General features: G+C 33.4%; 4 protein-coding genes across 12 annotated transcripts in view; 2 read left to right on the forward strand and 2 right to left on the reverse strand.

Annotated features, from left to right (window-relative positions):
- Nucleotides 1-184: 184 nt before the first annotated feature.
- On the reverse strand, nucleotides 185-3,519 carry LOC145942644 (cdc42 homolog). Of its 5 annotated transcripts, none has more exons than XM_083049564.1 (5): nucleotides 3,468-3,519; nucleotides 2,273-2,462; nucleotides 1,971-2,080; nucleotides 1,707-1,904; nucleotides 185-1,413 (listed from the first exon to the last, which is right to left on the reverse strand). In XM_083049564.1, exons 2-5 carry the CDS (start codon nucleotides 2,448-2,450, stop codon nucleotides 1,324-1,326), a joined length of 576 nt encoding a protein of 191 aa, XP_082905690.1. In that variant the 5' UTR covers nucleotides 2,451-2,462; nucleotides 3,468-3,519; the 3' UTR covers nucleotides 185-1,323. The 5 variants fall into 5 exon arrangements, with proteins under 5 accessions (XP_082905690.1, XP_082905694.1, XP_082905693.1 ...); XM_083049568.1 differs by lacking the exon at nucleotides 3,468-3,519 and adding an exon at nucleotides 3,030-3,460; XM_083049567.1 differs by lacking the exon at nucleotides 3,468-3,519 and adding an exon at nucleotides 2,997-3,460.
- Nucleotides 3,520-6,602: 3,083 nt separating this feature from the next.
- On the forward strand, nucleotides 6,603-8,708 carry Pqbp1 (poly-glutamine tract binding protein 1). The gene is made up of 6 exons (XM_083049750.1): nucleotides 6,603-7,010; nucleotides 7,193-7,302; nucleotides 7,395-7,570; nucleotides 7,816-7,996; nucleotides 8,100-8,263; nucleotides 8,362-8,708. The coding sequence occupies exons 1-6, from the start codon at nucleotides 6,941-6,943 to the stop codon at nucleotides 8,552-8,554; spliced, it is 894 nt and encodes a 297-aa protein (XP_082905876.1). The 5' UTR covers nucleotides 6,603-6,940; the 3' UTR covers nucleotides 8,555-8,708.
- Nucleotides 8,709-8,975: 267 nt separating this feature from the next.
- Nucleotides 8,976-16,384, forward strand: LOC145942745 (sodium/potassium/calcium exchanger 3). Its single transcript, XM_083049736.1, has 6 exons — nucleotides 8,976-9,800; nucleotides 10,835-11,304; nucleotides 12,559-12,805; nucleotides 13,366-13,542; nucleotides 13,667-13,972; nucleotides 14,098-16,384. The coding sequence occupies exons 1-6, from the start codon at nucleotides 9,707-9,709 to the stop codon at nucleotides 14,412-14,414; spliced, it is 1,611 nt and encodes a 536-aa protein (XP_082905862.1). The 5' UTR covers nucleotides 8,976-9,706; the 3' UTR covers nucleotides 14,415-16,384.
- The window catches only part of LOC145942746 (voltage-gated potassium channel subunit beta-2-like), a 43,563-nt gene continuing 31,562 nt past the window's right edge, over nucleotides 14,975-26,975 (reverse strand). For all 5 annotated transcript variants that reach the window (XM_083049739.1, XM_083049747.1, XM_083049745.1 and 2 more), the window contains 7 exons: nucleotides 24,749-24,962; nucleotides 23,380-23,507; nucleotides 21,668-21,874; nucleotides 21,494-21,591; nucleotides 21,210-21,266; nucleotides 20,719-20,925; nucleotides 14,975-20,352 (listed from right to left, as the gene is read on the reverse strand). In XM_083049739.1, coding sequence (XP_082905865.1) covers nucleotides 20,251-20,352; nucleotides 20,719-20,925; nucleotides 21,210-21,266; nucleotides 21,494-21,591; nucleotides 21,668-21,874; nucleotides 23,380-23,507; nucleotides 24,749-24,962 — 1,013 coding nt within the window. In that variant the 3' untranslated portion in view covers nucleotides 14,975-20,250. The remainder of the gene's footprint in view (nucleotides 20,353-20,718; nucleotides 20,926-21,209; nucleotides 21,267-21,493; nucleotides 21,592-21,667; nucleotides 21,875-23,379; nucleotides 23,508-24,748; nucleotides 24,963-26,975) is intronic.

Here is a 26,975-nt window from a genome sequence, read left to right on the forward strand (position 1 = left end):
TCAAAGAGATGATAATAATAATAATTAAGAAAAAAAGAAAATTAAATTGTCTTAACTAAAACAAATTTAGAATATTTTATATTTTCATAGAATATATTAGCTAACAATATATTTTTGCTATTTATATTCACATGAACCAGGCAATCGATACCAATGTTCTTTATAATGTAATCACTACAAAAGAGCTGGTAAAATAAAATTATTATTATACTTCATACATAATTAAATCATATGTGATTACAAATGACTAAAGAAATATTCGATTGCAAAAACGTAAAAATACATTAAACTAATCAAATATATTAACGTAATTATTTTACTGATGATATATCGATATGGCCACTAAGAAGATTACAAATCTTATAACAAAATTTAATTTTGTTTAAACACACGAGCGTGCGATACTTTTTTATATGATCTCGCACACAATAGTAAAAATTTTTTTTTATTTCTCTTCTCTCCATGTTTAAAAAACAATAATAGTAGATATAAGTTACACCACATTTTATCATATTTCTCATTAAATTGCTTATTTCTTGTGTGAGCTAGAACGCAAAATTCAAATTTAATGAATTAAATATATTGATGAATAATTATTTGCGTTTGTAGTAAATATGTACATTATAGATACAGATTGCTACAAAAAAATTGCAAGAAATTTAAAGTATTAGATTAATTGCAAGAAATTTATAGTATTCGCCAAAAAAGATAATAAACTTTTACTTAATATGCAAGATACGTTACAAAATGTAGAAATCAATAGTATTACACTCTTGCATATACGTGTATGCCATGTTTTAATCTATGGAAGAGAGATTATAAATCATAGGAAACAAAAAATCTATTTCTTTATGAAATAGTTTATATATATATAAAATGAAATTATATTTTCTTCATAAACGAATATGATCTGGAGATGTCATATTATCCCTAAATTTCTTTTTCGGAAATCTTTTTTTACACAGTGTTAAATGAAATATAGGACAGTCGACACATGTGATCACTTTGATGCAAATACGGAGACGCGCATTACCGGAATGATGTGAAATACGTTGACAGAACATTCATTATGCAAGACGAAGATAATATGATATTACAATTACAATTTGACAATTATAAAATTTACACAAAATGTCAATGTAGATAAAGATTGCTTCGTATCCACGTATATGCCAATGTTAAAAAATACTCATATGTCTTATTATATATGCCTTAGAATTTAACAATTGTCACTAAATCTTTTCGCATGCAATGTATATGAGGAAACTTACAGTCTTCGTCACTAACTGTAGAACTAACAGTTTTATAAAAGTCAAACACCTACTACAAAATGGTACACCTTCTTCTTCTAACTGGTTCTGGAGGCTCTAAAGCCGCTAATATTGCCTCGTCAAAGACATTTTTAAGTCCTTTCTGAAATATTAGAAGTTTTCGTAGCAAAAGAATAGATGAAATAATTTAAAAAAATCAGCTGTCAAATCTACAGCAATAAACAATATAATCTTTAAGGGCCAATTTCATCAACGTCGGTTAACTTTAATCTTCGGTTAAACTATATCTTTGTCTCTTTTCAGATACGTTCTTAAAAAGAGACAAAGATATAATTTAACCGGAGGTTAAAGTTAATCGACGTTGGTGAAATTGGCCCTAAAACTTTTATGAGTTATCTTCCCGACTTTGGTGCTGAGTATAAATAATTATCATACCTGTGTAAGAGCGCTACATTCTACATATTTTACAGCTTTTAATTCCTTAGCAAGCTTTTCCCCTTGTTCGTTTGAAATCGCCTTTTGTTTATTCTTTGCAAGTTTTTCAATTGTCGCTGCGTCATCTCGCAAATCAATTTGCGTACCGACCAACAAAAACGGTGTTTTTTGACAATGATGCGTTATTTCCGGTACCCACTATTAATTAAAATATCAAAGATTAAATATTTGATAATATTATACAATGATTAATTTTAATTATACCTTTTCTTTAACATTTTCAAACGATGATGGAGATACAACTGAGAAGCAGACAAGAAATACATCGGTTTGCGGATAACTTAACGGACGCAAACGATCGTAATCCTCCTGACCTACAAAATATCCCAGTTTTAGTAAATTGTCACTAACATAATATAATTTTGTTATACTTTTCTTATTATTTATAATAGATATATATGATTTAAATTATTATTTGAATATACTATTATATATCATTTGACATAATTTATTACAAACAATTACACTATCTAATCATGCATATATATACTAATGATAATATTTACCAGCTGTATCAAACAATCCTAATGTATATGGCTCACCGCCAATCATGACAGTGACTGCATAATTGTCAAATACTGTTGGAACATATTCCGAGGGAAATTTGTTCGTAGTATATGAGATTAATAAACAAGTTTTACCGACCGCTCCGTCTCCCACTACGACACATTTTATTGTCTGCATTTTGACTTCTGTCTGGAAAATAGAAATGGTAGAAAATTATTATTTCTTTCAAACTCAAATAGCTCTCAAATATTACATCAAAAATAGTTATTCGGTAATTAGTGACAATATTTATTAATTGCAATAATTTGATTGCACAATGTGTAAATGTATGTATAATTTACAATGTGTTTTTGGGTCAAATCATCTACTATCTATATTGTATGATCCATCCGTGGATGTGTACTGAATATGTCACTGCAGAATATTCATTCACATATGGTGTTGTGACATGATAAATGTGTCGAGCGCGCTTATCTTGATATCGAGTATTACTTTGACGAATGTTCAATTCAATTGATGAAACGAGGAAGATCCGATATTAGATACCCAATGTAACTTTTTTTATCCGTGCGATCGAATAAAAAAACAAACTGGAATCTCATTCCCCTCAATACGAGAGATGATCGATGCCGGTGAAAAAAAAAAAAAAAAAGAAAACAAATTTCGCAATGAATTGTAACGATTGATTTTCGGTGCAAGTAACTGCGAACCTCTTTTACGCACGAGAGCAAAAGTTGTACAATTGTACAGCTGTACCGAATACTACACAAGGATTGACGTGCAGGAGACTATCTCGTTCTTTCACTGACTCGACTCGAATTCACACCCGATTGTATACACACATATATATATATATATATATGTGATATGCATATATGAATACGTAGAATTTGCGTAATCCTTGCGCTTTTCGCTCGGCTGGCGTCGAACATCTATTGCGACAGACGAGGGAGGGAAAAAGGATCGGCGAACCGGTCGTCGCAAAGTGGCGTACAAGCCCACCGGAGGCTCATTGTTTTCGGAGTCGCCATTTTGAGCATTATGTCAAATACACTTCACCGTACGCGGAATCGCGAGGCGGAAGTCGCGCGAGTCGCGAGCAAGGACGAATCTGACAGTCGTTCCGCGTATTAACGACGAGGCGTGATCGCTCGCGGCTAAGCGGGATGTGTAAAATTTCAGTTAAACACTCACACGCAACTGGGCGTCGACACTGTCACTGGACAACGCTTTACAGTCACGGAGTCTGCGGATCGCGCTAGATGGGCGAGTCGCCTTGAAAATCTGCGCGCGCAGCCTTAAGGCCGCTTCGCATCAAACAGCTGTTCATGAGTGTCGACTCCGAATTCGCGCGAGTTTTGCTCCATGTAACTACACCTCTTGCATTCCTTTTTTTTTTTATTTCTCTTTAAAATATTAATTAATAATTAATAATTAAGTATGTAATAATTAAATTAAATATTAATAATTAATAATTAAATTGAAAATTAAATATTAATAATAAATACATGTCTCATGTTAATATATATGATTTAGATTATATTAATATATTAATTATATTGATTTTTAATTTATTAAAGATATATATCCCTTTCTAAAAAAAGGCATGTTATTGACATTGTTGTCGCTTTTCTGCGATACTAATTGGCTGTCTCGATTCGCGTTGTGCATTTACTGCATTATATTCATAGCATCGAGCAGCTGTCATCGCGAGAGTTAGCAGTGTGTTTGACAGTTTGTCCAAAATAAAATAAAATAAAATAATTTTTTATGTTTTAAATAATATGTTATAATACTTTAAACTCGATTAATATTTTTAATAGTTATCAGTTGATTTCTGTCAATAATATTAATCGCGGATAAAGTATTATAACATATTATATTACTTAAAATATATTATTATTTTAATTATAATAATGTATTGTAAATAAAATAATATGTTATAATATATAGTTATAATATATGTATATATACTTTATCCGCGATTAATATTTTTTGACGCAGAAATCAGCTAATAACTGTCAAAAATATTAATCGAATTTAAAGTATTAAAACATATTATTATTTTATTTTATTTTATTTTATTTTGGACAAACTGTCAAACTGCTAACCCTCACAATGACAGCCTCTCGATGTTATGAATATAATTTACAATGCAAATTGAGGCAGCTAATCAACATCACAAAAAAGAGGCAACTTTTAGGTAGCTTGCGAATACAGAATTATGCGCGATTCCATTTTAAAATCAATGGACTATTTTATTCTCAATTTAGCGTCAATATCTCATAAATGATTAATTTAACGCTGCTATATCTTTTCGCGTATATATATGTATATTTATTACACCATTATTTTATATCACTGTTTCGCATTTAACCCTTTAATCATGATGTCCAAATTAATTAATATTGCTTATTATTTATTATTATAAATTTTAACTTGTCATATTTTATCGATTTATACTCTTTTTATTGACCTATATACTACTTACATTTATTACATTATTTTATGTCACCATTTTGCATTTAACTTTTTAATTTATGATGCCAAAATTAATTAATATTGCTTATTATTTATTGTTATATGTATTGATTGATAATGTTTTTATTAACTTATGTTACTTTCATTGATCTACACTACTTTCATTGACCTATACCACTTATATTGATTACATCATTATTTTATATCACTGTTTTACATTTAATTCCTTAATTATAATGTTTCAAATTAATTAATTTTGCTTATTATTTATTATTATAAATATTAACTTTGAATATTTTATTGATTTATACTACTTTTATTGACCTATACTACTTACATTTACTACATTATTTTATGTCACCGTTTTACATTTAACTTTTTAATTTATGTACACATTTATATATATATACATTTATGTACACATTTATATATATATATACATACATTTATGTACACATTTATATATATATACATTTATGTACGCATTTATATATATATACATTTATGTACACATTTATATTTTTATTGCATTTGTATTTAGATTATTTTAAGCATATCAATCATATTATTTCCAAGATCATCTTGTTAAAAACTTTATAATTATATATAGAATGTTCTATAACTTAATTGCGCAAACTTTTACTTTTTCGAAAAAAAATAATATAATTATTCTTTACATTATTTTTTAATTATTTTAATTATTATTCTTATTTTTATCTGTTTAAATAATGCATAAAATATATAAAATAATAATAATGTAAAAATATATAACAAATAATATAAAGTAATAATGTAAAAAAAAAAATATATATGTATAATTATAGAACAGACTGCACTATCTCTGCAGTAATATGTGTCATTTATGTCCGAAAAATCGTCTGAGTTAATAGGGGAATATAATTTGCAAAGAGGTAGTGTCGATAGTGCAGCAATAAATATATTCGAAAAATCATCCGCGTTAATAGGAGAATATAATTTGCAAAGAGGTAGTGTCGATAGTGCGGCAATAAATGTCTTTTAATATGTCCGAAAAATCGTCTGAGTTAATAGGAATACATGTTATGCAAAGAGGTTGTTCGAAGTAACATCGGTAATGAAGATTGGTAAATTATCGACGTTGTTGGTAAATTATCGACGTTATCGATAAATTAGCAACTTTTATTACCGACGTTACTTCGATCTACCTCTTTGCATAATATGTATTCCTATTAACTCAGATGATTTTTCGGACCTGAAAAGACACATATTGCTACACTATACCTCTTTGCAAAATATGTTCCCCTATTAACTCAGACGATTTTTCGAGCGCAATAAGACATATATTATTGCTCGTTAAATCTCTTCGCAAAATATAATCTATTAATTTAGATGAATTATCGAAGATATTAAAAGACTCGTATTATTGCACGTTAATTGCATTAATAATTATCTGTAAATTAATAACAAAAATATATGAAAACTGATTTTTCTCGCAGATTCTGCCACTGAATAAGCGCAAGAAAGAGTCCTGATGTCTTTTAATATATTTTAAATAATATGTTATAATACTTTAAACTTGATTAATATTTTTGAAAGTTATCAGCTGATTTCTATCAAAAAATATTAATCGAGAATAAGATATTATAACATATTATTTACAACATATTACTATTTTAATTTTTTATCATATTATTTAAAAATTTAATTAATAAATTAACGCTTTAATCAGCTGATTTCTATGAAAAACTATTAATCGAGTTTAAACAAATTTTATATTATTTTTAAAAAAATATTTTTTTTAACAACCGAAGAATGGCACGTAGCGCGCGCTTGTGTTGTTCTAGTAACTATTAAATTATATATTATTTCATGCGTGCGCAAAAGGAGTAATAAAGTGCAGCTGCAAAGAGTAGGTCAAACATAAACGTACGCTGTCAACACGAGATAATTCGTATAAAAGAGCTTAAAATTAATACAGCGAACGATAAAACGTTTTATAATATATTTCTAAATATATTCGTGTTTATAATTTTTATGCTTTCTGTGCCGGTGGTTTTTCGATCGTTCGAAGGTTCCAGTGCTTCGCAAGGTTCGATTTTTAAGGTTACATTGTTTTGTAAACAAATTGCAGCGTGAAATTATCTTAAAGCTTTTTCTACGTTGCATATATTGACATTGATTTCTGATTTGAACTGAGAAAGCACAAAATGCCTTTGCCAGCTGCCTTGGCTGCTCGTCTTGCGAAAAGGGGATTGATTTCTGGCTCTGAAAAACATGGTAATATAATATTAAAAAATACAATAACTGTTTGTGAAATTTTTACATAAATAAATCAATTTACTTTTACTGTCAATTCATAAAAACTGATATTTCAAAAAAAAAATATATATATCATAAAAATTACATATCATTGTGTATTTATATATAATGTTAGATTATATTAATTACTAATTTTGCAGAATCTGGAAGGAAAGAGACGAAGAAGAAGGTGCACGAAGAAGTAATAGCTGAAGATTATGACAATGCGAAAGAAGAAATTAATCAAATTGATATATCACAAAAATTTATGGTAAGCATGATTGCGATAGATTAATAGCGTTAAATTTTCGAATACATATTGAAATAGTGCAGTTTTAAAGACATAGTCATTTCTTCATTCAGGGTTACAGCGGATGTCCTAATAAATATAACATTTATCACGAATGTACAAAAAAATGTAAAGAATTGTGGGGACTAGGACATGTACAATCTTCAGACAAGTATTTAAAACGACAAATGAAATTAATTCAGAAATATCCTTTGCCGGAGACTTGGAAGGCAGTTTATGATCCTGGCTGGTAAACATTAATAGTTTTCTACACAAATCTATTTCTCTTTTGAAAAATAAATGCATTTGCAATTATTTAAATCATAGTAATTGTATACAATTTTGTAATATAGCTTTATCATCACAATTTATGAAAATAGATATTAGAATGTTTCTTAGCAATATTGTTTTGAAAAGAAAGATTAAAATGATATGTTATTGAGAAGATACAGAATATTTTGCAGAGAAATTGATTAATTTAAGACCTGTTTACAGTGGACAACACTACTATTGGGATTGGTCATCTGATTTAGTATCTTGGTTGCCACCCGGTCATCCCAAGTGTCAGATATCACAGCCCGCATCCCAATTACGTGAAGAATTACATTTAAAAGCAGGTGATCAAGATGATAACATGTCAAGTGATGACAGTGTTAGTGACCAAGAACAAATGGAAGTTAGTAATTATATCGTTTATATAATATTGCAAATTTACAAGTTATCTATTATTATATAACTATTGAAATAAAATATTTAACATTTACGCTATGATCTTTCAGGTAGATGAGAGTGACGTCAGAAAAGAGAGAAAGATTGAAAATCGTACAAGATATAAAGGACCAGATAATAAAAGAGTACAAAGATCCGATAGAAGTGATGGTAAAGATAGAAAAGATCGTACATTGGATCCTATGGATCCAGCATCGTATAGCGACATTCCCAGGTATGCATTTGCATTACAAACGCATGTTTATTAATATATATAATTCTATATAATTCTATACCTATATAAATTCTCATTTATATATATAATTACATCAGAGGAAAATGGTCAGATGGATTAGCTAGGCATAACGAAGCCAAGACTGGTGCTGATACAACCGCATCAGGGCCTCTTTATCAAATGAGGCCATATCCCAGTCCAGGTGCTGTGTTGCGTTCAAATAGAGCTAATAAAACTGAATCAGACTCGTCGAACAAACCGAAAGTCGCGTTTCCCGAGAAACCGGAATAAATACATATTGTGACTGTGTATGTATTATGTGCGTAGTTATGTTATTAATATATTGAAACATACTATATACTGAAATACACTTAATGATATAGGTATATAAAATCATTCTCCATTGAGAGAACTTTAACATATAAATATTTTTAGACTAGCGGAAACATTATATCATCTCTATATAATAATTATCTCTTATGTTTCTTTATTTTTGATTTTGCACAAGTCCTGAATCGCTTATATCATTCCCAGGAAAAAAAATTAATTATTATTAGTAAATTAGTAAACAAAAAAACATCTTTTTCCATCATATTTCCTTATTGTGAAAATTTTATATCACTGCATATTTGAATTAATGTGTATATGATAGATTAATATATTTTTCATAATGTTGTTTAAAAATATCTTTATCAAAAATCAATTTACGTTCGTTCGATAACCTCAAGATAAATAAAAATTTCAAAATTGTCATTTTGAAAAATACGCTGCTGTTATTTCATGCATTAATTAATGATGCGTTCTAATAAAGTGCGACATGGGAATGAATTTCTGGCATAATAAAATATTTTGAATGTATAAATATATTTCTTGAGAAAGAAAACATCTGAGATATGAGTAAAACTATAATATAAATAAAACTATGTAGGACGCAATTGAATAAAAATCTCGGACAATGTGTAATCGAATTTTAGCTCGATATCGATTGACGTCAATCTTTCGTTCATTTTAATCTCGCGATCGAGCTCGAGCTCGATCGCGAGATTAAAATACGCGAACAAAGATTGACGTCATATACGTCGAACCGTCGATATTAGAGAGGAGCGGGAGATCTAGATATATAAGTAATTGATCGATAATCGACGATATGTGAACTTTCATACACCTTTCATACACATATATCTTTATCTAATTTTGTTTCGCTCGAACAACCGAAGAAGATAAAGCTCTCTCTCTCTCTGTCTCGGCGCGGTTTCAGTAGGAAGGAGAGAGGGATTCTCTAATCAACGGAATTTATCATAAATACTGTCAGTTACCGTGGTTCAAGCAGCAGTTTACCGTATTTCGTTCGAGCGGTTGGGTCGCTAAAAACTCGCTCGCTGATTAAAAAAAAAAAAAATAATCGCGCGGGAGCAACACTCTTGCGAATGAAAATTGACAAGAATGACTATCGGTATCGCGCTGACGATACTAGTCATTCTTACTCACGCGCCTGTCAACAGTGTCGCGGATCTAGGATTTGCGCGATCGTTCAACGGTGAGTTCAACGAGAGAGGAAGCTTTATCTCGGCGCGAATCTATTGACCATGTAAATACGAGCACCCTCTGAAAAAAAAAACCATCCTTTTGAAAGGATCATTATTTCGACGTCTGTATCGAAACGTTCGCGAATTCGCGATACAGCTGATTGAAAAGGGAAAAGAGGAAAATGGATCTTCATCGTACGCCTTCGTACGTAATGATAAAGACATTAAACTATTAAGGTGCGAAACGTCGGTGAGATTTGGCAGATCGTTTATGGGAACCTTGTAATTGGTGAGAAGTTTGTAATTGGAAAGTTATATAGAGTTTGTGGGAAGTTTGTGTTCTTGTAATTAATTGAAAGTTCACATAATTGATGAGAATTCTAGTATGAGTTCTATTCGAGAAAGTCAGGGATAGGTATATCATTGTAATTTACTTAATTTAGAGCCAGGATCGTTTTACAGATGTTAATTTATTTTGTGTATGTGTGTGTTGTAAGAGATATTTTTTTAATTCAAAAATTATAAATGTCAAATCTTGCCTAATTCTGAAATGCGTAATATTAGTAATGATCTTTTTTCTTTTTTGCTAATGTAAACTGTAAAAATAATACGTATATTAAATTATCGCAAAAAATGGGAACTGCAAAAAGAAATGTAAAGAAAAAGGAGAGAAAAAGAAATATTTTGGAGTAGACGAACAAAAACTTTGTCTAAAGTACTTTTCCATTTGTAAAATAACAATTTTAAATATGCATGCAAAGAGATAAAAGGATTTATCATATTCGGAATAAATGCATAGTAAAGAGCGCATTTGCATATTTTAAGAACAAAGTAAACAAATATAAAAAAAAATTATATTACAGTTCATATCACATTGTTTTGCATTTCCCATTTAAAATGAAAAAATATACCTTTCTTCGTGGAAAATAGATTCAAAGATATAAATTCAAATATATTTTTTTGCGTGCACACATTATTTCTTCGAAACAATTATAGGACTTTTTTTCTTTCCTTGAGAATGGCTCTCTCGTTTGTTCGATTATAGACGAGAACCTGCCCACAGTTTCAATCCTAGAGGAATTTGCGAAAGGCAGTCCAGGTTCGAACGAGAATGAGGATGTCGCGAGACACCCGGAAAAGTACGAGGGCGACGCAACGAACAACTGCACGGGACGTTCGGTCGACGAGTTCCCGGAGGTGTTCACTCTGGAGCAGCGTCGTCGGGGCGCGGCCGCGCTCCACATCTTCTTCGGGTTCTACTGCTTCATCCTGACGGCGTTCGTCTGCAACGACTACCTGCTACCGACCCTGGACATCATATGCGTGCGCCTGAACATCAGCAGCGACGTCGCCGGGGCGACCTTCCTCGCCACCGCCAACTGCTTCCCCGAGCTCTTCGTCAACGTCGTCGGCACCTTCCTGACGGAATCCGACCTCGGGGTCGGCACCGTGATGGGCGGCGCGGTCTTCAATACCTTCGCGACTCCAGCGTGCGGCGCGTTATCGGCGACCCACGTGAGTACACTTGAGTATTAGTTAAGTATACGCGCGGAATATTATTGAGCGGCGATAATAAGCGTGTCTGACAATGAGAGAAACCTTTAGTTTGTTCACCTAGAGATGATACACGCATCTATAAAGATATGTTCTATAAGTTGACATATTTTGATTAAACATATGACACATTAGTTGATTAAACATGATATTTTATTGAAACATGTGTCTTTTGTTTCTTTAATCTATACGTAAAAATCACGAACAGAGGAATTTACAAAGATCTTTTCAAATTATTTTTTTCGATTATCTCTAAATTAATTGATCATTTTCACGATACTAAAGATTTAATTACACGAGAAAAATAAATTCACAATGACTCTCTCTCTTTTAAGGTGTTTCAGCATTCTGCCTTTTTTTAATCATAAATGATATATATTACTGTATTATCTCTTCGCAAAGATTTTTTTCTTTTAACTCATTGTCAGACGAAATTCTGTAAATCGTAATTGTCAATTTTTTTACCATTACCAGTGAACTTGAAAATTGATTAAACTCTATAAAACATAAAAAATAAAGTGCTTATTCAAGTGTTGGATTACGGGATATCAGTTATAAAGCGCAATATGTGTGAAATTATGTCAACTATATAAGGTCGTGGATTTCGTGAATAATATTTCATGTGAGCACACATACATACATCACACACACTTGCTTATGTAAATAATATTTTTCATGATTCGCAAAATTTGTTTTCCTGGTATTTACTGTTGTATTTTTATAAATATAAATTATTATAATTTTTATAAATATATTTATAATATTTTATAAATATTTAAAGCGACACGTTACACATACATTTACATTTTTTTAAATTTATCGCAGTGGAGTCAAAGATAAAATGGACAATTAAATTGTCCATTTTATCTTTGACTCCACTGCGATAAATTTAAAAAAATGTAAATGTATGTGTAACGTGTCGCTTTAAATATTTTGTAATGTTTTTCAATTTTATTATTAATTAAATATTATATCAGCAAACTAACTCAAAAAGAGAGCCACAATTATTGCTCACTTATTTACGTGTACAAAATTATGAAAAATATTATAAAAATAAATTTAACATAAATATTATTGAGATAGCTTTTGCAACACATATAATATAACATTTTCCTATAGCTTTTTATTATAATGCTAGAGTGAGTTATCACTCTGCCGTGTTACATGCCAGAGCAAATGAAATTAAAACAATTTTTCTCTTACATTTTCCAACAGGCAATACCATTAGAATGGCGAATATTAACTCGGGATTGTATAATTTACATGCTATCGGTCACCACCTTAGTTATCGTAATGTGGGACGGTGTAATCAAGTTGTACGAAGCGATCATCCTCATGGTATTTTTCGTCACTTATTTGACGATATTGTTTTGCAGCAGATGCTTTGTGCGTTGGCATAATAAACTCGCGCATCTGTACTCTAACAAGAACCGAACCAGTACGAATTTTTCCGAAAAAGAAAGTAAGTTTCTATTCACCGAATTCTTTGAAATATATCTGTTTTGTGCAATTTTCATACGCCTTTCCACAAATGTGATCAAAAGCTTCTCAACGCAGATCGTCTCTAAAAGTATATTTGTGACAATATGAAATTCCGTGTCGGCTTTTCACGCGTCAGATCGTATTTTAATTCACGTAACGCATGTATTTGTTGTGAAAGAAAAATTAACATTCGAGCTTTGGATATTTTACGTTATATGTATAATCGATATAATTTGTGCGTCCATTTTAATTACAATTTTACATGAGTTTGCATGTCTGTCCAAACTCTATAAAAAACGATTAATAATTTTTTTAATATGTAAATCGCGACGTAAACTTTGAAGGTGATTATTTTGCATGATAAAGTATCAATTGCTCGAGTTTAACTAGAAAAATTCGCATCTTTTCTTTTACATGTTAACATGTAATATTTGTCGACAGGTAATTATAACTGAATTCAGTTATAATTACCTATAATCGTGCGTTTGTCTAAAATTCTAAAAGAGAAACCGCCTATGTAAGAATTTTGTTATCCAACAGTTCCTAAAGGCAAGGAAGAGTCAATGCCTGACGGCTTGTACAGGCCTTATTTTCACGGAGAACTCGTGGCGGAATACAGAAAAAAGAGCGTGGCGAGCAATGGAGGTCCCAAGTCCACCTTCGACGTGGAAACGCCAAATGAAATCGTGGAACAAGCGGAAGAATACGTGGAACCAGGTATATCTATATACGCGAATTAATCACTCGTTTTCGATTGCAAAAAAAATGGACTTGAAAATAAAACGTTACGATAAGATAAAATGCCACGGTGAGGTATAGCAAATATGCTCCATGTTTCTAGATACGCCTTTTGTATGGCCGACCGGAAGTAACCTGGCGAAAATCTGGTTCTGGTTCGTTTGGCCGTTGAAACTAATACTGTTTGTCACCGTGCCGGACAGCAGGTACAAACGATGGAGAGATTGGTATCTGATAACGTTCGTCATGTGCGTGATATGGATCGCGATATCGTCCTACCTGACGTCGTGGATGACCACCGTCCTCGGCGACACCATCGGGATTCCGGATTCTGTGATGGGTATCACGTTCCAGGCCGCTGGTGGCAACATGCCGGAGCTCGTCTCCATCGTGATACTCTCTAGACAAGGTGAGTTAATTTATCGAATCGATTGAGAAAAACTTACTTGTCAGAGAGAGAGATCCGAGAGTTAGAAATGCACAAAACTGTATGCAGTATCATCTTGTGATTCGGATCGGTCCTTCTTTCCACAGGTAACGGAGACATGGCGATGAGTAATACGTTGGGCGCAAACACACTCGACATTCTGCTGTGTCTCGGTTTACCGTGGATGATAAAGATACTCATGTACAAGAAAGATATCAAGATCATCTCGGACGCTCTAAATTACAGCGTGCTCTCGATCATTGCGTGCGTCATCGCTTTCTACACGTTGACTGCGATCTGTAAGTATCGATTGACCAAAAAAGTGGGTCTCATTTGCCTGATATTGTACACGATATACTTAGTTTTCGCTCTGTTGTTTGAACTGAATATCTTCTTCCCGGTGAATTTACCTATTTGTTCTTAAAAACGTTGCCGTCATTTTACGATTTTTTTTTATAATTGATTATTCATCAATGTGAGAAAGGTAAGATTGAATCAGTTATATTTCTGCCAACTTTGAGATTATCCTATAAAGATATCAACACAATAATGAAAGTTCCTAACGATTGAAAATACTTATTTTTTCATCGTTACTCGTAATAAAAAAAAATCATTGTTAAATTGTCAAATATTATCATCGAGATATCTTTTCCGTTTTGATTTCAATCGTGTATTTATATTTTATCTCTAAAAGTCTAGAGATTATATCAAGGATACTGTGTTATATATTAGAATATAAATATAGTTTATAATAAAAATTATTTTTTTTTCTTATATTATAGGAAAAAAAGGATATTAAAAAAAGATTTTTCTTTCATTTTTCAACTTATTTTCTTTATAATTAGCTCTGTACACGAGATGAACTTTGCAAACTCGCGGATCGACATTGTTGTTAGTGTAACGACTTTGATAAAGGTCGTATATATTTAGAACATGATAAAATGTAATGCAATATTTCTCTTAATAAGGAATATTCCATAGATGTGAGTTTTTATATTTTTTATTATAAAAATTATTATATATATATAATTTTTATATATACACTATATGTTATATAATGCTGTAAATCATGAAGACGCAAAAGTGTTCTTGAAGTATTCTATTTTTTTGAGATGAGCTTAATCGCGCGATCCTGCGATCCGTTTGTATTTTTATTTGCGTTATTCAGTTTAGATGAAGATCTGGTTACACTTTATATTATTTCAGAAAGAAATTCTTTTTGATTTCGATAAAAAAAAAAAGTATGTAACTTCGAAGAGAGAATACCGCTCTAAAAATTGCACAAACGAGATGTAGATCCCGATATCGTAAAAGTACCATCCGCCCATCCCAAACTTGATGCATTATAGTATAAATTGGCTATATATATATTTACAAGCGGACGGCATGACATTTCTTCTCTCATGTCGATTCTCTTTCCGCATTTTACGAGCACGAAGCGATTGCGATGTCACGTCCAATTACTTTTTTTTAATACCGCAAAGTAGTAGTAAATCTGTTTGAGAAAAAGCTTAATCTTCTTTTCAAATACCAATTTTACAAATAATACGCGATGAAATTCGCCATGATTAGTGTGTATAAGTTCACAATTTCCAAATACGATCTCGTGCCACATTTTTTTCATCCCTATTTTCACTGTAAAATGTACATCTTTCTCTCTTCATTGAAAATATTTTATTTCACCATATGATTGGGAAATTTGCCAAACCATATCGTATTCAGTGACAAAATAGATACATTATCACACCAATTATCACAGCAATGGTCCCCGGGATAAGATGCCCATCGCAGCATTGGTCCCCTTGGTCATCCAGGATGTCACCAGTGACCATACGCGGATATGCCAAATGACCTTTAGGATATCCCCTTAGCGATGGGCACCAGGGCCTCCCAAGATAGACGAGACGACGTTCCCATTGCTGTTTCCCGTTTTGCGTTACGAGACTTAAATCAAGCGTCCTTCGTGCTCTTAAAATCGTGGAAACGATCGGGCAATAAAATATCATGACGACGGTTCGTTAATTTCTTTTTTCTTTATTCAATACGATTAGGAAAAGGATTCTGCGCGTGTCGGAAATATTTTTATTTATTTTTAATCTTGTTGGACTCTCGGATATATTGCTTTTCTCTCTATTATATGGCGTTGCGGCCTTGCCGTACCTTGCCTTTGTATCGTACAGAGATACGGTGGATTTTGCGCTTATATGTCAGCATGAGATCTATGTATTGTACCTATTTACGGGAGTAAACAGGCGATAAGTAAGTAGGCGGTAAAGGCAGGTGTACGCAATAGGCCGCGGTGACGTTACGTCTCTCTTATTTTTAAGTAATTCCTCTTAATTTGGAATAAATCATATTATTTTAGGAAAAAAGTCGAGAGAGTATGTAAAAATCGATATTCTGGAAAAAATCATAAAAAAACTTTATATATTATGTATATCTTCTTTTTTTTTTATATTAATTATGGTCGATCGTTAACACATGGCTTGTCCTTCGTGGGCAATATGTAAAAATTAAATAAAAATTATTAATATTAATGTAATCGCTAAAAGCTATATAGTGGAAACTGGTCTTTGCGGGATCCCCTTAACTTTTAGTTAGGAGTGTCTTATTTGGATTAACGTGCAGTCTGCTTCTTAGTTTCGTGTTCGAAATTTGTAATATTGATACTGTGATATCCTATTAGCGGTAATATATTAATCTTTATTACGGTACACACAAAGAAAAAAAAACGTGTAAAGTGTAAAAACTGCACGAACTTTAATTAAAATATATACGTGTTCGTTTCTTGTATTGAAATACGATGAGCAATAATTAAGCATATATATATAAATCTTTCAAATAATTATATTATAGGAAACTTTTCTTCGTCTAATTTGATTTTTTTTTAAGAATAAATTCATTCGATCTGATTCAATCTAAGATAATATACTAATATAATATTACAAGCGATAATATAGCATCGGGACAATCGCGTATACAACGAAACATCGCGTGGTAAAAACGGCAAATTAAAACTGTTCTCCGGAAATATATATCTTTCCTCTTTTGAAGCATTTTTGTTAGGACGAATTAATTATCTAATTGTAGCGGTTGTGTAAAGCAGAAGCTCGTCACGCAAAGAACTTATGGCATATTAAAATTATACTCGTGACTAAATAAAGCATCGTCAATTTTTATACTTGTTTGCCGTGCCGTCAATTTTATCTTTACAGAGCGACATCAGATAAACGATCTTTCATCGATCTCTCGTTAAGTTTCTCACGCTGAAGCTAGCTCGAATCTCGGGAAACACGTTTTCGTTATCTCCGCACAGCTTCCACCGATAATCCCTTCGCTAATCCCTTCATCGGCAACAAGAGCAGATCGCGTCATCGGCATTTTTTACATCGTAAATATTCGGAAATGTACAAAATAACGGATGATCCACGAATCGATGACGATTATAGTCCCTCCGAATGAGTATCGCCTTTTTTTTTTGGTTTGTTAATATACATTAACGCGAATATGTATTATTATTCGACTTGTATAGCGACTTTCCTTCCCCTCCCTATCTTTTCCAAATATTTACGCTAGATCACCTACATCTCTCGCTCTGTGTATCTATATATGTATATATATATATATATATATATATATATATATATATATATATGTATTATATATAACGTTTCGCGGACAAAAGTTCTGAGTTCGAAGAGATCGTTATTGCGCGCGATAAAAGCGTACTGGCAGCTTCCATTATTAAATCCCCTTCTCTCTGAGAGCATGCGACAACATCGTACAATTTCCAAGAGACTCTCTCGCATTTATCATCGATAATTGGCTTGACAAGATTAAGTGGAATGTCAATGACATCTGTACAGAGAGAGAAATTGTGCGAAGAAAATCCCCGCATTTTTTTATACATACTCGTAAAAATGAGTTTGACTTACATCATCACGCGCGCGGATGTAAAATATTGATAATGCGTATCGCACTTTTTTTTTTTGAGTGAGAAAAGTTAAAAAGAATAATAACCATATAAAACGAACCGCACGTATAGTGTGTGTTTCTTATTTTTTTTGGTTCGAAGGAGATTGTAATAATGTAATTTTTTTTTATGTTATGTTTCTCGCGTACCTGCTTATATATGCGTCCATACTTTGTTAGATATTAGTACACGCGCATAATTTTGAAAAAAGGAGGATTTCATCGAAATTTAATTGAAACTTCGATTGCAGATTTTAATCCGAAGAATTGTGTGCGCACGATATTTTTTTATGTAATTATTTTAAATATGAGACATACCTCTTTAGGAGAGCGAGAAATTTTCTTACAATCTGTCATACTTGAGCAATGTTTGAATGGATCGGAAAAGCGGCGCTTATTATAAGGAAGATATGACGACGTATCGTGTGATGACTCTTCATGTCACATTTTGTTCGAAAGAAACCGCGAGATAAATAAAAAAAAGGATATCTTCTCAGAAGCATCGATACTTTGCACAAAGATGTAATTGTATAGAGATCACTATGTGTGAATCTCGCAAGTCTCTCTTCAAGATAAATGATCTTTCCTGAGAATGTGCTGTATCTCTTTGTGGCGAAGCGAAAAGTTTTTGTGTGGGGGCAGTAAACGTCTCTTTTTTAGAGAAACAATATCTATTGAACTAAATAAATCTTTTGTACTGCCCGGTACTTCGAAAATTCGTCGTAATTTTATAATGTAATTTACATTCGCGAGTTTGCCTGAATTTGCAAATGTTTAATTAGTGCATGGCAACTGTTTTAGGAATCATCTGTGCGAAAATATTACGAATATAAAATATAAGACGCTAAGAAATTTATTATATCCAAGGAATTCAATTTAATGGGTGAATGGAATTAAAAAACTAAATTGATTTTCAATTAAAAAATTCATTTTTCTACTAGGGTTCACTTTTCGCTTATTTCGATTTATTCTACCGATTCAATTGATCATCGAAACCGATAGTTGCTTGTTCTCAATTATCGTCTTTTTTTTTCTTGTGTAATTTACTCTCTGACTTTCCATTCACCAGCGAAAAAAAATTCAATTTCTCAAAGTATTCTTTATACAAGGAAGTAGCAATGCATTTTTTGTTTGTTTTAAAACTTCTCTTAATACGAAATAATCAGAAAATAAAAATAAATAGAGAAAATTAGACGCGGTATCTACAGCGAAAGAAATATATGTATATCAGATCGCCGGAGTTAATAAAGTGGTGCGCGAGATGTGTATTGAAGATGAGAAAATATTGGACAGAGTACTCAAAACGCGCGGCATTACTGGTAGTATTCATTCTTGATAAATCCTTACGATCTATAACGCATTTTAGATGATAATCGACGTGCTATATCATTCGCAAATCGCCCTTACTCGACTAGTGAGTGGCGGAACGAATGTATTTTGCTGGACACCCCAAATTCCTGGTCATTCACTACGAGTGTGAGTAGCAAACGGGATTATTAATTAACGCTAAGAATAATGAACACTTGGAATCGCGAATGGAAACCTCGACGATAAATCCTCCGCCCGAGGGAGAGAAAGAGAGAGAGAAAGAGAGAGAAGGAAAGAGAGAGGAAGGAAGAGAGAGAGAGAGAGAGAGACTTACGGAGAGACTTACGTAGAATAAGCCTAACCATTTCTCGGAAAATGCTTTCGAAAAGCGCGACATGCGACTCCGTTATAACACGGGAGAAAGATTCCGCGTCGCGTCCTATCCTCCTCTACATAATATACCTACGTAAAAGTATCCACGTAATGACGTACGCGAGAGAGCAGATACAAATATCGTGCGTAGAAGAAGTATCCCGACTTGGTGGTCTCGCGGGCAAGTTCCCGGATGTTGTTCTCGTAATTAATAAGTATTGTCATCGACGTGTGTGTCGTATGTACAATTCGGACCTTCGCCGCGACCGAGGGGATGAAAGCGAGGGTGTGTGTGTGTTTGTGTGTGTGTGTGTGTGTGTGTGTGTGTGTGTGTGTGTGTGTGTGTGTGTGTGGACGACAAGAGAGAGAGAGAGACGCGCGGACGTTTTCTCGGTCCATGTTTCGGTCCTCTTTGCGGGCTTTTCGACAATTTATACCGAGGGCAGCGAGTCGCCCGCCGTCCGCGCATCTCACTGTATCTCGCAGAACGACATCTTGTTGTTCACCTCCTTGGTCTGTTCCTGATCCTGACTGTTGCCGCCCTCGCTCTTCGGGCTACCCGCTTCCTCCAGGGAGCCCCCACCGCTGCCGTGGGGGCACATCGATTGTCATCTGAGCGCCAGGGTGGATACCATCGGCGGTCGGGACGGTTTGTTGTCAAGAATCCTCTCGAGCTCGCTCATTATGTTCGCGTTCAATTTTGGGATAAGCTGAAAATGCCACTTTTCTTTTCATTTTTGTCGCCAATCCGGATTCCTTAATTAGTTCTCGCGTCGAGAATTACGATCTTTAACTATATTACGGCTTAATTGGAATTCTAAATGAGAGAAATTAATTATCTTTGATTTAATTAACTTTGAATATAGAGATAGATCTTTCTCTTTCTTTCTTTATCAGGTCAATTAAAACTCAGTTGACAAGCGACGCGGTTTATACGAGACTTTAGGGTGTTTACGCGATAACATCTGACGATGATAAGAAGAGTACAATTTCGATGTTAATCTTACACGAGATGTCGTCTAAACATTATACGTTCAAACAGTATTTATCGAAAGAGAGACAAACAGCTTCGTTACCTGTAAGCTTTGGAGACTCTCGTACAATTGATCTATATTGGATGCACCGAGCAGAAGGCACTGAACACTTTCATTCTTTAAGGACCACGCGATGGCCAGTTGTCCGAAGGAACATCCCAGCCTCTCGGCCAGGGCGCAAACGTCCCGCAATTTATCCGAGTATTTCCGAGTCTCATCGTCGGCGGATTTTTCTTTCCACGCGTATTCCTGCGTGAAAATGTAAAAAAAAAAAATTAATTTGAGAACAAGTCATCATGTCTCGCGCTCCGCATCATATTACGACGTTTCTTCAGAATCATGCATTTTGCGTGACAACATTTATTTAATGGGATAATAAAAAAGTGTTATCTCTATTTTACAACTTTATGATATCGTCGCGATCTCGGCGAATCTAAAAGCTTCGAAATAAATACGAGTGAAAGATGGCATGCTTTTACAATTTTACGCAACGAGAGCGCATCATTACTTTTACTATTAACGATATATCATACCTCCTTGTATAAAGATTGAGTCTCATCCTCCGTCCAACTAAACGAAGAGTATTTGTTCTGAAATCACAAAGATTGTTTCTTGTTGCGATATACACGATCCTTCATTTTCAACAGCTTATATCGGGAAAAAAAGATACTTGGAATATCAAGAGCAAGAAGGGTACTAATATTCGCTCTGACAATTCTTGGGAGATTGCGAGACACTCTTGGGACGTTTTTATCAAATTATTTTCCACAAAGTATATAAATCCGCGCACACTTACTTATACTGAATATATACTTACTTTATAAGAGGATCTCGAGAGGAACGATACTCCGCAATCTTCCGGCTTTGAAGAGACCATTCCAATAGTGACGGTGGACCAAGCCATTAAACCGACGCCTGTAAGAGACAATAAGCGTTTGAGGAAATCGAGAGAAGAGAGATTAAAAAAAAAAAAAAAATAGAGATTAATTACCAATTTTGTTATACAATTCCGGCATATAGAGCTCGGGCTTCTCCCTGTAAAACAGATGGTATTCCGCTTGCTCGACGATCGGCGTCACGCAATTGAACTGCCGACAGTTCGTGTAGGCTTCCATAATCTCCACGGGCGACCATCGCGATGTACCCCAGTACATTACCCAACCCTTGCTTATAACGTAATTCATAGCGCGAACGATCTCTGAAATGAGATCACGCGAAAGATACAGTAAAGTAGATACAGTAAGGGACGACGAAGGAGCTTCTTCCTTCATCGCGTGTGGAAAAATTGGCGAAATGATTGATGAACGATGCGTAAAATCAATACGTAAAATCCTCTCTTGTTAAATTCGGATATTTTTATTATAGACGTGAAAGAGAGAAAAATCTATCGGAAAGAGATAGAGAAAGCAGAGAAATATGTGTCTTAAAGCGTATGGGGGATAAAGGTAAAATAGCCAAAATAGTTTTCACTTGCATACATTATTTTTTCGCAAGATATTGAAGCATACATTTAACGCGATACATAAACACAAGGAGGAAGTTTATACACATATCGATAAAAAGAAAATAAATACATACGAGGTACATATACATACTTTTACGACATTAACTTTCCATTTTACACTATATAAGAGTATACTGAATATAGAAAGAAGCATACGGTAACTATTACGGCACAGTGCAACTGCCAAACATCAAATCGTCACTATAATATATATAACGGAGATCTTTTCCTCGTAAAACTTTATTCAATCTCTTTTACAAGTTTCTTGTATATATAGTATATGGATTGAAAAGATTTATGTTTTTCTGTGAAATTGAATTGCGTTATGCAGTATGGGAATTTATACAATTTTGTCGGATTTTCTTTTAATATCAACTAAAAAAAAAAGAGATTAATTAATTAGAAAGTCAAAGTATAATTGCATTGCATAACACTATTCAACGGACTCGTGTTTCATAAATATAAAAAAATAGCTAGTACTCTCAAATCGATTTATCAGAATGTATATTAACGATCTCTCTTTAAAGCTTGAGGATTTCAATAATTTTATTTTCAGTTTGCAGTCTAACTTTGACGAGAAATAATTTTACCTTTATCCATGAAAAGCAGAATTTATTACGAAATGATTTCTCTACGGAGAGAATTGCTTTTGAGCAGATTATTGTCAAAATATTGATGAGGAATAGAATGTTTTCAGCTTTTCGCGTTTAAAATAATGAAAAAACAATCTAATATTATAAATCATCAAAACTATGTAATCGATTATAAATTTCTTGAATTGAAATAAAAAATAAAGAATTTATTAAAGATTATCTTCTTTCAGAAGAAAGTGAAACAAATCGTTAAAAATGCAGTATCTTTTGATATTATTTACGTGCGATATCTCATTCAATCTTTAATATATATTTTAATTTTATCCGTTCGCGATAAGATCAGATAATTTTCTCTCTTCGCTTCTCTAATAACATAAATAGCAACAATGTCTCTCCTGTTCGAAATTAAATATGTTTACGTCGACAGAAAAGTCTTAAAAATATCAAAGTTAATTACAGTATATCTCATAGAGTACGACAAGTTTTGTGCAGTGAGTTTTGTGCCGCAAGTGTTTGTTCGAAACGAAAAGGAATGGTTCGAGGAAGGATTCGAATCTTTGAGAGTATCACTCGCATCAAGAGAATATTAAGGAGGTGGAAAGTTACCTTCCATCGGACACATTGGATCGACTTTGTGGATCATGACAATGTCGATGTACGACAGTTGCAGCCTGACGAGCGAAGCTTGCACGGACTCGATAATGTGTTTCCGCGATAGCCCGCGACCCTCGGTCCTATCAAGAATGGTAGATATTATCAATCTCATCATCAATATATAAATATATAATTGCTGCAAAACTGGATTAATTAACTACTAATGAATTTCGTAAGAATGAGGTATACATATGTATGTATATATTTGCGTTGGCGTATGGTCTCTTTGCTTTCGCGATTATACACCCGGCTTCCGAGCGAACAAACAAGGCGGTTTGCGATGCTTAATGCACGGAAACCTAGTTATCGATCCACATGTCAAGGCAGAGAGCCTCATATTCGCGCTGTTCGCTTAATATTAAACGAGGTCGTCTCTCGTGCCGAGATTCACTTTTGCGCCAGTATCTCTTCCCTATATCGAGTTTGGGTCGAGTTGTTCCTAAAATAAAAGCGGCAAACGATTTAACCGGAGTATTTAATCGCGCCGCGCCGATTAATCATCGATGGCATATATCGCAATTTAGAGAAAGTGTTTTAAGGAAAGGCTTTGTTTTTCTGTATCAATATTGTTCTAGATATGCAATCGGTATATAAATGTGCGTGATAAGGTATCGATAACCTTCGAGTTATGAAATGATTGGCAACTTTCAGTGTGTTCAGTCTTTACGATAACGAAAAAAATTAATTTAATCCTCCGAGAATCTAATATATATCCGCTCTCGAAAAAAAATTAGGGCTTTCTACGGGTCTAAAAAAAAAATTTCGCATAAATCTTTTTGTAACTTGACTGTCGAAAATCATAAAAAAAAAACATTCTTCTTAATTCATCTACTTTTTACGGTCTTAATACAAGCATCACGTACAAAAATACGTCTAATGTAATATCATGGTCTACATAGAATACGCTAGGGGAAACGTTCGCGAGAGGGATGAAGTTCGCAAGGTCGGTGAGCGGTAAGTTCGATTATACACTGAAGCCATCGATCGAGAAGCACAACACGTGTATATATATAATATACATATATGTATATATGAATATATATATACATATATATATATGGAAAAAATGGAAAAAAAATTTGTTCGCGTTTTCGCGTGCAGCAGCGTTACAACAACATCGAGAGAGCCACCGACAAGAGCCACCTCTATATATATAATAAATATGAATATATATATATATAGACAGTCGCTCCTCGCTATGATATAATGCTCGCTAAACACGCATCATCGCACGAGGACGCCAAATGACACCGAGAAACACGCGCATGTACACGTATATATACGGCACCGCCGACACGTGTAACTCTCTCTCTCTACTCACTTGGTGTTCCAGTAGATTTTCGTCGTGACGACGTAACTGGAACGATTCCAGGCTCGTCTCAGCAGGATGCGACCGAATTGGATTTCCGCGCGGTGGCCGCTGTGAGCCTCGCTCAAGTCAAACATATTAATCCCGCTGTCGTAGGCGAGCGCGATGACGGCCTCCGCGGTTTCCTCGCTGCCGCAGCCGCCTACGCCGAAGGTGGTCCACGTTCCTGCGCCCATAAAACCAATCAAGCGACATCAGCGACGGTGTCACGCGGGGGATGAGCGGGATCGTGCGATATCGGCATCGCGAAATCGCGACAACACCAAAATTATACTGACGTATATAATAATCCGCCTGTGTGCCTGTGTGTATCCGGGCTGCGATCTAATAGTATCAGCACACTTAGCTCTCATCATCCACATTTCGCAAAAGAAAGCGAGACATTCCGTCCTAGAAGATATATAGGATGCTAGCGTGCAAGGCCGGCTCGAAAATGTTAGAGATTCAAAGAAGATTAGTCCTTTCGATGTAATAAATTTCTTCTATTTTGTGTGTATCGTAATCTGTATTATAGCGAGATAAAGATGATTATATATAATATGATGATATAATTTTGATTAAATGAAAATTAATTAAATTAAATTTAATTTAATTTAAATTAAAGTTTGCTATATTCGTATGATAATTTAAAATTCGATCTAATACACTTAAGCAGGCTACATACACATATACATAACATGATAAAAATGGCTCTACCTGTACACGAATATTAAATTAAACAAGCACTTTAGTATTTAGCAATATAAAGTATAAATTAATTATTTATTAGACTTTGTTATCATTCACGCGCCGACACTCGAACAGAAAAATAATGACGCTATTGTTGGACTCTTTTCGACGATCTAAATATAATTCGGATTAAGAAAGCGCAAAATAAAACGATATCGAATCGCAGAATCGAATAATGAAGAGCTCCGTAATTAATCGTTTAATAAATAGTTTAATATTCACGTAAAATTATTTCGGCAATACCTAGAGTCAAATTTATTTCATTCGATGCTTCGTTCAATTTTATCGCAATCGCGTTTAAAAAAGGATAATTTCGCACCACTATTTTCCTGTTTAAATGTGTCGGCGCGTGAATAATAACAGAGCCAAAGTTACATCAACAATAGCGGCGCTAGACATACCAAGGCCGAATGCTATGTTATTGATAATTCGTTGCCAAAATATTTTACGCGCTTGGTGGGTGATATGATTGACGTGCTGGTGGGATATACATAGTCTGCGCATACATTCCACAGCCTTGTCGTCATTCCCATAGTGAGAAGGTAAAGGTGTTAGTCGCGCTCCATATATCATCGTATTATCGTAATATCATACGAAATGTGCGATTATTTTGTATGATTATTATAATTAGCAATGTTATCAGTCCGCGCGACTATTTTTAAATGCTTATTTAATTTAATATTCCGCGTCCTATATATGTAAGACGATAAAATTATCAAATATATAAACTGAGCACAAATATACTATAAATAAACTATAAATAAACGATAATATAGTAAAAAAAGAAGCATAAAATTTGCACGGAAAATTTGCATTGTACCGAGCATAAGAATTATTATTTGAAAATAAGAATTATTACACTCTTATTTTATTATTATTGTTACATTCTTTATGCTGGGTCTACACCAAAGAATAATCCTATTTGTAGCTTATCCGAGTGAGGTCAAAAACCATATGAAATAACATAGACTAGCGAAAGCAGTCGGATGAGCCACGAGTAGGATCATCTTTAGGTGTAGAAAAGGCATTAGAATATTTCGCGAATATAAGAAAAAGATAGTTTAATAACAATCAAGATTCGGAACAGCTGATTTTAAGACCGAAAGACTGCTTAAACGTTACATTAAAAAAATGTTGACTATGGAGAAGAATATCTATTTCAGAATTTTATTTTATATTTTATATTTATCAAAAAAGCAAGAATTAATTTAGCGGAATATTTATTTCTATTCTATTATTTCTTTTATTTTTAATTTCGTATAAAAGTGTTATATTAACAAATCATATAAAGCGCTTTATATAATCAAAAGTATAAATAGCGCTGAATTTTTATAGGTTTATTCTTCTCGCGTTTCAAGCAAAACTATTTATTAAACAATTTTATTCTGTTTGAATTGTTATAGCGTGTTATTGTACCAGTGTTCGTGAATGGTTGATATTCGCGTTTGTT

Source organism: Prenolepis imparis, unplaced genomic scaffold (genome assembly GCF_030444845.1).
Source record: "Prenolepis imparis isolate NDT839.2.m4 unplaced genomic scaffold, iyPreImpa1.0 SCAF_11, whole genome shotgun sequence".
Taxonomy (NCBI): Eukaryota; Metazoa; Arthropoda; class Insecta; order Hymenoptera; family Formicidae; genus Prenolepis; species Prenolepis imparis.